Source organism: Octopus bimaculoides, chromosome 2 (genome assembly GCF_001194135.2).
Source record: "Octopus bimaculoides isolate UCB-OBI-ISO-001 chromosome 2, ASM119413v2, whole genome shotgun sequence".
Taxonomy (NCBI): Eukaryota; Metazoa; Mollusca; class Cephalopoda; order Octopoda; family Octopodidae; genus Octopus; species Octopus bimaculoides.
In genome coordinates, this window is record NC_068982.1 from 61,558,803 (window position 1) to 61,571,559 (window position 12,757).

Sequence of the window (12,757 nt, forward strand, 5' to 3'; positions counted from 1 at the left end):
CGTTATTAGCATAGTTCATACCAGATTGATTTATATAGTTATCAGTACTAGTTAACCTCCAACTTTTTTTAATTTTTATGCTAGCACAGGTTAGACAGTTTGACAAAGCAAGTACATTGGTTTTGATTGCTTCAAATAAGGTTAAGGAAAATGATTTTGATAAACTTTGTTGACAATAGGCGCAGGAGTGGCTGTGTGGTAAGTAGCTTGCTTACCAACCACATGGTTCCGGGTTCAGTCCCACTGCGTGGCACCTTGGGCAAGTGTCTTCTACTATAGCCTCGGGCCAACCAAAGCCATGTGAGTGGATTTGGTAGACGGAAACTGAAAGAAGCCCGTTGTATATATGTGTGTATGTATATATATATATATATATATATATATATATGTATATATATATGTATATATATATATATATGTATATATATATATATATATGTATGTGTGTCTGTGTGTGTGTTTGTCCCCCCAACATTACTTGACAACCGATGCTGGTGTGTATACGTCCCCATAACTTAGCGGTTCGGCAAAAAGAGACTGATAGAATAAGTACTAGGCTTACAAAGAATAAGTCTTGGGGTCGATTTTCTCGACTAAAGGCGGTGTTCCAGCATGGCCGCAGTCAAATGACTGAAACAAGTAAAAGAGTAATAGTTGATGAATAGCTTAAGCTTTGTGTTTCACTGAACTCAGTGTCTGCCTTTCCATTGTATGGTTAAGAAGCTTGCTTTCAAACTGTATTTTCCTGTTTTGTTCTACTGTATTGCACCTTGGGCAAGTAGTTTACACTATAATTTTGAGCAGACCATAGCTGTGTGTGTGCTGATCTAAGCCTTGTGAGTGGATTTGGTAGAAGGCAACTGAAAGAAGCCCACCGTGTGTGTGGTTGTTTCTGTTCTCCACCACCACTTGACAACCAGTGTTGGTGTGTTTACATCCCCATAACATAGCAGTTCAGCAAAAGAAACAATAGAATAAAATAAGTAGATGGCATTAAAAACTGTCCTGGTGTTTTGTTTGACCACAGTCAAATGAATGAGACAAGAAATACATGTAATGTGTGTGCACAAGATGATTGCAAACAAACATCACCATCATACAACCAGTGTTATTCAATTCTAGTCTTCCATGAAAAACACATGCGGCCATGGGGAAATATTACCTTGGTTTGTGAGGATCTATGCAAGTTTCATAGAATTAAGAACGAGGTTATTGAAAGAAACCACATGCATAAAATTAATTACTTATTGAAACCATTTCCTGAATTATAATTTAAAATGCCCTTTTGTCCAGACTAGCAAATAAATTTTTAAAAAATACTTACTTTGGATTAAGGATTAAATATCCATTGTGGGAGAGATTATTCGCGTAATGATGGGAAGTTTGTGTGGAAACTGAATTATAGGAAAGGCTTGCTTTCTTAAATTTGAGAACCTAGGACCTAAAGATAAAAGTTAAAGAAATATCAACATTAAATTGAATAGATATACAATTATTTTCTTGTGGAGAGAATTTCAAATGAGAAAAGAAATGAATCTGGAATTATATATTTGTGAAAGGGCGGGTAGAGAGGGAAGTGCTGCCTCCCAGCAATTTTGTTAAAAGGTAGGTGAATGTAGTACGAATGGCCTGAATGAACGGGTCTACTCAAAGCCAAGAGTAGATGAGGTGGAGAGGACACTTGATCTAGAGGTCAGGGTGATTGTGGTTGTTGTGGGCTTTCCACAAGCAGCCCTTAGAAGTCTTCCTCTTTTGGGGATTTATTTATAATTTTAATTGTTACTACCTTTTTACATGATTAAATCCCACTCTCTTGTGTTATGTTGTCTTGTGCCATCCCCAATTTCTTTATATAAATCCTCAGTGGTGAATAAAGTAAAGATTAATATTGAGTGAGAGAGCAGTACGTGCCATCAAAGTGACACTGGTAAAATATATGAAGCCCATCATGACTACCCGTCTGTTAAGGGTACACCAGGCACATGCATCACAACCATATGTGCGCGACATGGTGATCTCATATCAAGATAAACAGCAAATGACCTTGCAGGTGGGGCCCAATTAGAATTTTCTTCGAGCCGAATAGCCCATCCCGCTCAAAAGGTCCCTGAATAAGAGTTGTTTAAGGATGTTGAACAAAACACCAATGTTTCCAGAGGTGAATTATTTAAACCCCAAAGAATTCCTCTCAACACATAACTATGATGTTCCCCCACTACTTCTGCTCATGCTCAGAGATGGACAAAGACAGCCACCAAGGGACATGCTTAACTGCTTAAGATCAAACAACTGACCAGCAAATCTGTGGTATTAAGCAGAATATTTGCTGTAGCCCATCTTTTATACCAAGACAAAACATGTACATGAAAACACTTCCAATCACTTAGGATCAGAAGCCATTAGAGCCTGGTATTATTATTGATTTTATTTTCGTTTACGATTCTGTTCACAAACAAGTACATAGTTTTATTCATTAATGTTAAAAAAAAACTCTTAGCATTATTTCCTACAAATATTTTATTATTTCACATTTTAGATTTTATACTCTGTGTGTACTGATGTAAATAAAACAATAACTTTTAATTTACATCCATGAAGTGAATTGAGATTAATGTGAAAAGATTCAGAGAAGGTGTAAATTTATTACCAACTTTACTTTTGGTATTACTGAATAATGAATGGATGTTTTTAAAGATGAAGCACAACTGCTGCAAGTTTTAGATGCTAAGCTATTGACCATTTAGCCATCAGCTTGAATCAAGGCATCTAACTCTCTTCTGCTTTACCTGATTTAACAAAAAACAAATTCCTTTCTTACATCATAGTTGATTGCTTAGTCAAGCTTGGACGAATGGGTGGAACATAGTAACTAAATCTGATATTATTTTTCAGTAAACATTGCTTTTTCAAAAGCATGAAACTGAAGTTCTCCACAATACTGTGTTTTGGATAATTTGAGTTATTAGTTCAAAGAGAAGGAAGAGTAGCAGTATGGGGTAATATGCTGCAGCACCATGTCACTGCATCCACTATTTGTTGGTGATTTTCTTCTGGTGAATGACACCACTGCATCTCATAACCCATGGGTTTGTTTGGGTAGTCATTGCTGGTGTTGGTTTTACAAGGTCAGAGTACATATCCTGACTCAACCTCGTTTAGTCACCGTTTGCAACACACAAGGAAAAGTTGGGTCTATTCTTTGTCATGCTGATCCCCCACATTGTTTTATTTTAATTTGCCACATAAATGTTTTGTTGAATTTTATGCAGAGAAATTTGTAGAATTTTGTATAAGATTTATAGCTATTTGAGTGTTCATTTTTACAATTGTTTATGGATCTACTTTATTAGTTAATAGAGATAAGCTTAGCTAGGAAAGTCTGAAAATATTGATCTTTAGTCTTTGTTCTCAGACAAAATTATGACAAAAGTTATTTCAGGACTAAGGAAATGAGATAAATGTTGGTGCTGTTTAATTTGTATGTAATTAATTTCAGCTATATTCAGTTAGGTTGCAGAATTCATTTTAATGATAAAAAATGATACAAACTAAGAAGCCAACCATGGATAATTTTGTTGTTGGATATAATCTTCTATGCATAGATTAGCTCTTAAAGGCATCCATAAGTGACAGTCTTTTTATGAGAGTGATGATGATCAAAGAACTTAGTATTGACTTTTTATATACACTAATAAACACATCAGAATCAGGGCCAACTGTTTTGCTTATAGGAACAAATAGAAGAGCATAGGTTTATCTGCAATACTTCAACAATTCTTGTCACTCACATGTCGTCTTTCAAGACCCACCAAAGCACATCTTTTTAGCAGATGATTGCTTTGAGGATTTATATATATATATGAGATTGATGCTTCAAATGGAGACCCATAAGTGAATTATTAGTTACCATTTAGTTATTGTGTAATTTTTGTTATTTTGTACATTATAAAATCATTCCCATTCTATCAAACTATAGCTTAACATGATGTATGAGCTAATTCTAGCTCAGAAGAAAGCCAAGGAAGCAGCAGTGATGGCAGAGGCAGCTGGTATTGCTCTAAATCCTATATACGAATATGATTCAGATGAGGATGTAGAAGGTGGTACCTGGGAGCATAAAAAAAGAATGGCTGAAATGAATGCTACCAGAGGTAAGAACAGACTTTTATATTATATGTGTGTTGCTGAGAAATAATATATGGTTTTGCTGAGGATTTAGGCATGGATGTGTAGTAAGAAGCTAGTTTAAGGTGCCACTGCGTGGCACCTTAAACAAGTGGCTTTTGCTATAGCCTCGGGCTTGTGAAAGAATTTGGTTGACAGAAACTGAAAGAAGCCCATTGTATATATACATATATCTATGTGTGCATGTCTTTGTGTCTATATTTGCCCTCAACTGCCACTTAGCTGGTGTTGGTGTGTTTATGTCCCTATAACTTAGTGGTTCAGCAAAAGAGACTGATAGAATAAGTACCAGGCTTAACAAAAAGAATTACTAGAATCAATCTATTCAGTTAAAACTTCATGGCAGTCTAATTACTGAAATGAGTAAAAGATTAAAGAAATTTTCCAGGTTTAATTGATGATGTTAAAAAGTTTAGTGATTTTTAGTAACTTTTACTCAACATAACTTACAATTCTCAGATTTTTACTTCTAGAGCTAAAAATTAAATTTATTGATTGGTATCTGCGATTGTTACACTTAAATAGCATTGGTTTGGACATTAGAAAGTCTTATTTTACTTTCATCTCTGTGGTGTAGCTTTGTGGTAAGAAGTTTGTTTCCTAACCACTTGGTTACAGTTTCAGTCCCACTGTGTGGCTCCTTGGGCAAGTGTCTTCTATAGCCACAGGCAACCAAAGCCTTGTGAGTTGATTTGGTAGACAGAAACTGATAAAAGCCTGTCACACACACACACACACACAAATATATGTGTGTTTATTTTTATGGTTGCCTCCACCACTGCTGCTTGACAACCAGTGTTGGTTTGTTTATGTTCCCATAACTTAATGGTTAAGCAAAAGAGACGGATAAGTACTCAGGTCAATTTGCTTATCCTTTATGGCCACACTCCAATGACTGAAACAAGTAAAAGATAAAAAATGTCGATACCAACACTTAAAATTGTCTTCAGTGAATTAAGAATGTTCCTTTTCATTGTGCAATTATATTTCCCTTTTCAGAGTGGGCCGAACAGTTGACAGAAATGAACAAGGGCAAACATTTTATTGGTGATTTTTTGCCTCCAGATGAATTAGAAAAATTTATGGAAACATACAATGTAAGTAATATATATTTTGGAAATTTACATACTCATTGTCAGAGATGATTATTTAGTTTGATGATTAATTAACTATAATATTGTAAACTTGTGTGTGAGGGAGAGAGAGAGAGTTGGATCTGAAATTTAGCTTATTCCATTTACATTTGTGAAAAATTTCAGTACCAGTCACATGGTTTTACATAGGAGTATATATGTCTTTTATATGTCATTAGACTGCAGCTATGCAGTGGTACTGCCTTGAATTTTTAGTTGAATAAATCAATCCCAGTACTTATTATTTTTTTCTAAAGCTGGTACTTCTTTTATGGGTCACTTTGCCAAACTGCTGAGTTACAGAGATGTAAACACACCAACACTGGTTATCAAACAGTGGTGGAGGACAAACACAGACACAAGGACACGTGTGTGTGTGTGTGTGTGTATATATATATATATATATATATATATATCCTATATATATATATCAAGTAGTAAAACATAGTACTTGCTATATGGTTGGAGTAGTTACAACTGTTGATATTGGCAGTTAGCCAAAAAAGCTGGTTGAATAAAACTGATTCAAAAATGTAGTTCTGTTTACCTTGCTCATGATTAAGTATATATATATATATATATTATGCTAGAAGAGTATAGTGTTTTACTTTGTTAAACATACTTAAACTGCTGTTTGTTCAGTCAATAGGTTGGAAATAGTAAACCAATATGTATTTGCTTGTGTAACCCAACATAAAAAAATGTAGTAGCTACATGTTATGAATAACAAAATGATTGAACTTTTTTCAATTAAGTCTCAATTTGCTTATAAGTCGAGATATTACTAATAATCCATTTTCTATGCTAGCATGGGTTGGATAGTTTGACAGGAGCTGGCAAGCCAGCGGACTGCACCAGGCTTTAATGTCTGTTTTGGCATGGTTTTTATGGCTGGATGCCCTTCTGAATGCCAACCACTTTGCAGAGTAGACCGGGTGCTTTTTACATGGCACCAGTACTGTATTAAAACATCAACACTGCAGAAATATAATGGTAGTCTAAATGTATGAGACGTGTTAATACCCGATTTCATCCTCTTTACTATGTCATTATTAAGTCTTTTGCTCAACTTTTTAGTACTTAAATTCATTTACTATTGTTTATAGGCACTAAAAGAAGGACGAGAGCCTGATCTTTCTGACTACAAAGAATTTAAGCTGACCTGCGAAAATATTGGTTACCAGATGTTGCAACGTCTAGGCTGGCAAGAAGGAGAAGGCCTAGGATCTGAAAGCCAGGGTATAAAAACTCCAGTTAATAAGTATGTGTTTTCAATCTTAATTCTCCATTAGTTTCCATAATTATTTTCACAGTTTTAGTTCAATGTCGATGACATTCATAATATATATTTTCACTGCAAAAAGAAACAAAATAGTTACTGAGATTCTAGGATACTGAATCTCAAATGTAGACATTGAATTATTTTCATACTCCATCATTCAGTCTAAACTTTCTTTGTTCTGCTGCCAAATGAGAGCAAAGTAAGGCCAAAAGTAATCAAGTTATCTAAAGCTCTGAAGGAAAAAGTAAATGAGTTAGATGTGGTTTTGGAATTGTTAATAAACTAGAATTTTCTTGAAAGGTTACTTGAGTTACTGAATTTCAGTGTGATGCTAAGAAATGTTTTGTGAGGCAATTTGTTGGTTTTATATGTCATAAGAAATAGATTTTAATTTGATGACATGATGGGTGTTGCTATTGGCAGAAATGTTTGCCATTCATCAGGAATTGAAGCTATAGTAAAGAATTGACCATGATTGTTTCATCAGTTTAGAAGTGGATAGCTAGCTGTGGCATGAAGTTCCAAATAGATACTAATGAAGGGCAACACATACAAGTCTCTTCTTACACTCATTTTCCCATGCTTGCATGGACTTAAAATAAATGATATTCCCTTTCCATTACAAAAAAGTCTTTTGTGTTTAAAAGATAAATGATACATGAATCATTTATAGTTTTTCTTTTGCTAGCAAGAATTGAAATATCTACTTGCAATTTCTTCATAAGATATAAAGTGTAATATGCCTATATTTTAAAGGATATAAGAAGATAAAATTTATTTTGATTGCAGAGGTATTCAGTCAGTTGATGGTGGTGGATTTGGAGTTGAGCGGCCTGCAAATCTTACAAAAGATGATGATGAATATGAAGCCTTTAGAAAACGAATGATGCTTGCCTACAGATTCCGACCTAATCCATTGGTGAGTTCATATGTATCTTCCTGTCTTTATTCCATTACAGCAATACATTACACTGGGAAAATAGTTGATTAGTATCTTACATTTTGTTATGTGCATATGATAGAAGGTAGTATTCGATAAAATATCCTATGTATGACCTAACATGGGTAGTTTGAGTGAGAAAAATAATTGTGTGTATGCATATATAATCTCACGCAAAATGGAGACAAGTACCAACACTTCCATGTGGTAGTCTTGAACAATCGGGGAGATCTCTTCACATGAAACCATTGGTTTACCTTGTTAATCCACAAATAAAGAATATTTATCTACCAATGTTGAGCACTCATTGTCACTGTTCAGTATTAGTGTATAATGTATTTAAAGGAGTAAATGTTACTGGTCATTTTATACATAATGTAAAGTTTGTAGCTTCCTTTTTTTTCCTAATCTAATCAACTGGTTTATTATTTTACAGAACAATCCACGCCGGCCATATTACTGACGAAAGTGAAAAAGTTAAAACAGAAAACTTCATTTGAAAAAAAAAACATTCATCAGAGAATATTATTTTCATGTCCAAAATCTAACAACTATTATATTATCAATCTGTTGTTGGCTATCTTGTGAAAATGCACAATATATCATCATATCTGCTCTATATTCTGATTTCTCTTTAGTCTTTCTGGCAAAAAAGTATTCAATAAGAGCTATCTGGTTTTAAATTAACCCCCCCCCCTCCATATTATTGACTGCTGTTTGTAAAATAAGTGACATTATTCTTGTCTTCAAGACAAATTTCATTATCTTTTTGAATCTTTCAGTCAATAAGAAACATTTCAGCTTGTCATAGTCAGCTTAGTGAAAATTGAAGAGATGTTCAACTTTTTTCTCTTGGGTTGTGATGTTCTGCTCTATAATTATAATTTTTATGTATCTCCAGAAAGTCAAGTTAAAGCAGCATGGAAAGTTTGCCTGGTGTAGCTTCTATTAATTTAAATTGAACAAGCCACAAATTTATTGTGCATGTACTAACTTGAACTGTCACATTCCATTTTGTGTTAGTCAGGGGGTTTGTTTTTGTTTTTTTTAATCTTTCTTCCTTCTCCAAATGTTGCCTAACTCTTGCAAAATGTCAGGTGAAAGAAAGAAAGAAAAACCAAATCCCAAGATATTCCCTGTTTACTGTGATCATTAAAGCATTATTGAAGCAATATTGTTTGTTATTGTTTGATACATAATTCTTCAAGACAATATTTGGTTTTGATTAAGTATGATAGTTATATATTTACACAACACACTGAGAATAGAGAGAACATAACGGAATATGTCTTGAATATGAGACATCTGTACTTATGTAAAGAAAGCTTAATCACATGAGTAAAAATGTATGTAAAATTATAGCAGCTCACCTATTCATTTTGTTATATTTTTCACAATACTTTTGAGATTTCCATCTATAATTAATAGGGATAACTCATTTCTACCATGGGTTGACTAGTTCAACAGGATCTAATCGAGGACCACATCATGCTCCAGTTATGCCAAGATTTCTACAGCTGAATGGCCTTTCTCATGTCAACCATTTCATTTCACCAGGTAAAAGCACTAGCACAAGCGAGTTTACCATATGTAACTTGCAACACTAAATAGCCAAGTGGGAGTAGAGATGATGGCTTGGATACCTGGACTGTATAAGGGTAAAAGAGTGGTAATCTGGAGAGATGTGAAGGAAGATCAGAAATGGCAGTTAAAGAGAGATAGTTAAGGATAGGGGTACAGCTGAAAGAAGAACAGGTGGTAATGGAATGTTGTCAACAGAAGCGATTCAGGGGAGAAGGCAATACAAAGTGAATAACAGGATAACGCAATAGCTAGGAGAGGGATAAGCGATGAAGTTAATTAAAAGTTGCAAGGGTGAGGAGAAAGAGAATCTTCTGATAGGGAGTGGAGATGAGGGAGTTCATAGCAGATGAGACTTAAGTGACATGAGGGAGATGGAGCGATGGCTGGCAACATAAGAGATGAATAGTGAAAAATACAAAGGAGAGTCAAGAAGTGGTTTCAGGAGGGGAAAAGAATTATTGGTAGCATAGAAAGGGAAAGTAGTTCTGTCTCATTTAATTACAGGAAAATTCTGCAGTAGTTAGGATGAGGTGAGGTAGCATCTTGAGTACCTTGCTTTGAACCTTATACTCCCCCACCCCACCGATATAAGCTTTCAGTCTATCTAATAATGTAAACAACTGGCACTTCAACTCTGAATTTCTAACAATGCAATGAATCTTTGAGCTTCTACTGTCCTCCTTTTCAAGACTGGTTTGTGTTCTAGCTAGAAGTCTGAAGTCACTTATTGGCTTCAATTTCATAATTTGATTTACATATTTCTGAGTTCAGTGAATTTGAAAATCAGGAAACATACTTGTTTTAGCTTGTCTCATGAACTATCGTGCTGTGTTCCCAGTATAGTGGGAATAGTCTAAATGTAATTTCTAACAGATTCTCATTAACCCTTTAGCATTTAAAATCAGCCATATCCAACCCAGTTTTTCTTTGTTTTACATTCAAACAAGACAGATCTAACTTTTCACACCTACCCTACAATCTCATTCTAAAAATAATCACACCATCATTATCTCAAAGTCACAAGATAATGCATTATTAATTCAAAACAAAGTGAATGAGCAACACACAGAAAAAGATAAAATACTAAAAATAGACAACTGATTACATTATAGATTTGTCGTCAGTGTTTATGACTGTGTTAATAAACATTCCTCTCCAAATAGTTAATAAGCTTACACTACAGCCACTCCAATCAGTTTCTTCTAGGATAAAATTAGCAAATTTTGAGGAGAGTATTAGTAAATACCACTGACCCCACTATCAACCTTGAAAGACTAGCTGAATTTGAACTTCAAATGTAACCCAAATATTGCATTTTTTCTAGTGTTCTAACAAGTTCTGCTAATTCACTACCCTTAGACTACTTTAATAATACAAATGTAATTAATATTTCACTGGCATTAACCTAAACTCTAGTAATACATGCCTAAGATTGTATGTAACCCAAGTCAGTAATAATAGCACCTAATTAAATGAAAAGAAATTACAACCTACATTGTGTCATCAACCTGGGCTTATATAAATCCCGAGTTCACAGGAAAAAAAGATAAGTTCTGGCAGGGTTTGATCACAAAAGTGATCAAAATTGCCAATCACCAAGATGTTAGTCTACCATGATGGTATGGGTTAGTTTGACCTGCCAATTCACAATACTTAGATCACTAATAATACTAACATTCATTAATTGGAAGATTCTACAGCTAGATGCACTTCTTAATGTCAAACAAGAGTCTACTAGGGACAATTTGTGGAACCAGTACAAGCGAGCTTACTACATAACTTGAGAAATTAGTAAGTCTCCCTCAACCGAGTGGGAAAACAGGAGTCTCTTAATACTTCAGGTTATGAGATTAAAGAACAGAAATAGACTTGTTCCTGTAGAGGTGGGTGGATGAGAGTAATCTGGAATTGAGCTAGGAAGATAAGATCACCCCTTCAAGATACAAGGGAAAGTGAAAGATGGCTGTGAACTAGGCCAGATGAGTGGTCAGTGGTAAATGCTGAGTTCAGAGAAGGGGAATGGTGATGAGATGGATGTCAAAAGAAGGGGTTAAGAAAAGGCGATGGTTAGCAGTAGAGAAAAAAAAACTATAGAAGATTGAGAGAAAGGTTGCAAGGGTGTATGGAACAGGTGAACATAAAGGTAGAGGTCAGATGTATGTAGCGATGCAACAACTTGCATTTTGTGAACATTCTGAAAAACTTTCCAAAAAGCAGAAGTGATTTGATAAAGAAAACAAATTAGCTAGATCTGAGGTCTTTAAACTTAATATCCCCAACAGTAGAAGGCTTGGATGGTGACAGATTTAATATTACAGCATAATATCATGAATGGCCCTGCTTAAAATTTTAAATTGTAATGTTAAAGCCTTAGCTTTTGTACCTAAACCCTGACCAGCTGTGGAATTCCCAGCCTCAACTGCTAATTAATCTTGGGTTACAAAATGCAATAAAGAAAATCAAAATGAGAGCTGATTGTGGAAGCATTGAAAATTCTAATCCCATTTTCACTAGTTTCTACATCCACTTTTCCATACCAGCATGAGCTAAATAAATATTGATCATTTACTTTACAGCCAAATAGTTTTCCTGTTGCCAGCCCTTACCTGTTTTTTCCACACATATCTTCAAAAGTCACTATTTGTTTACCCAAATGTAAAAAGCATACATAGGAATTCTTCCAGTTTCCTTTGGTTGACCCAGGTCAAGAGACACTTGCCTAAGGTGCAATACAGACAGTCAAATGCCAAAAATCAAGTAGTTGGAAAGCAAACTTAACTGCACAAAACATCAAATTCATGAGTTGAATGTATAAAGTACATTGCCCACATTCTTGCCACAATAACACAATTTGATAGAACATGAGTCATCAACTCTGCAGACTATTTTTAGCAGCCAGAACATAAGTCTTCAGGAATCTAATGAACTTTTTACGAGGCACAAAAAAAAAAAAAAAAAAAAAAAAAAAAAAAATAAACTCCACCTGAAAATTCACGCACAATTAAGACTAAGTGTTCTATCTTATGAGGTTTGTGTTGTGAAAAGATTGAAGGCAACTGACCTATATAACAACTTTTAACATCTCCACAATTATCCCCAATAGAACTATCTTGCCTTTACTTCTGCTGGCTCTGATTCATTTACAGAAATCATAGAAGAGATCATTCTCAGTGCAACATGCATCTCCACTGTCCACAATATCAATCCTTGCTATATATGCATCACCTCTACTGTCTGATTGCACTGATATAACCAAGTGATTTGTGATGTCAAGAGCCAGCAATTGTGTTGAACTCTCAAGCACACTCTGAAGGCAGGTTCTGTTCTGCAGCATAAGTCCTTTGCTTCAGCAAATTTGGAAAAGATGCTAAACCATTATGCGTGCTTAACCTATTAAGTCCCACTGTCTTATAAATAGGACAATAAATGAGAACATTAAATAAAACATTGTTTGAGTGTCCTATTTACAAGACAGAATATTTCCATTTCTACTTGAAGTAAAGGAGTTTTAATAATTTTTTTTTTTCATTTTAAACTATTTTCAATCACCTGTAAAAATTTAAAAGTAATATTTAAAAATTTAAGTACTCTGGGACTTAATGGGGTTAATATGGTTGAATATTTTGTATACTA

The 12,757-nt window shown here is 34.5% G+C and overlaps 1 protein-coding gene across 6 annotated transcripts in view; it reads left to right on the forward strand.

The window, feature by feature from the left end:
• The window catches only part of LOC106882925 (SURP and G-patch domain-containing protein 1), a 39,442-nt gene extending 30,730 nt beyond the window's left edge, over positions 1-8,712 (forward strand). For all 6 annotated transcript variants that reach the window (XM_014933766.2, XM_014933764.2, XM_014933767.2 and 3 more), the window contains exons 11-15: positions 3,977-4,151; positions 5,185-5,282; positions 6,425-6,579; positions 7,390-7,519; positions 7,977-8,712. In XM_014933766.2, coding sequence (XP_014789252.1) covers positions 3,977-4,151; positions 5,185-5,282; positions 6,425-6,579; positions 7,390-7,519; positions 7,977-8,003 — 585 coding nt within the window. In that variant the 3' untranslated portion in view covers positions 8,004-8,712. The remainder of the gene's footprint in view (positions 1-3,976; positions 4,152-5,184; positions 5,283-6,424; positions 6,580-7,389; positions 7,520-7,976) is intronic.
• The last annotated feature ends 4,045 nt before the right edge of the window (positions 8,713-12,757 follow it).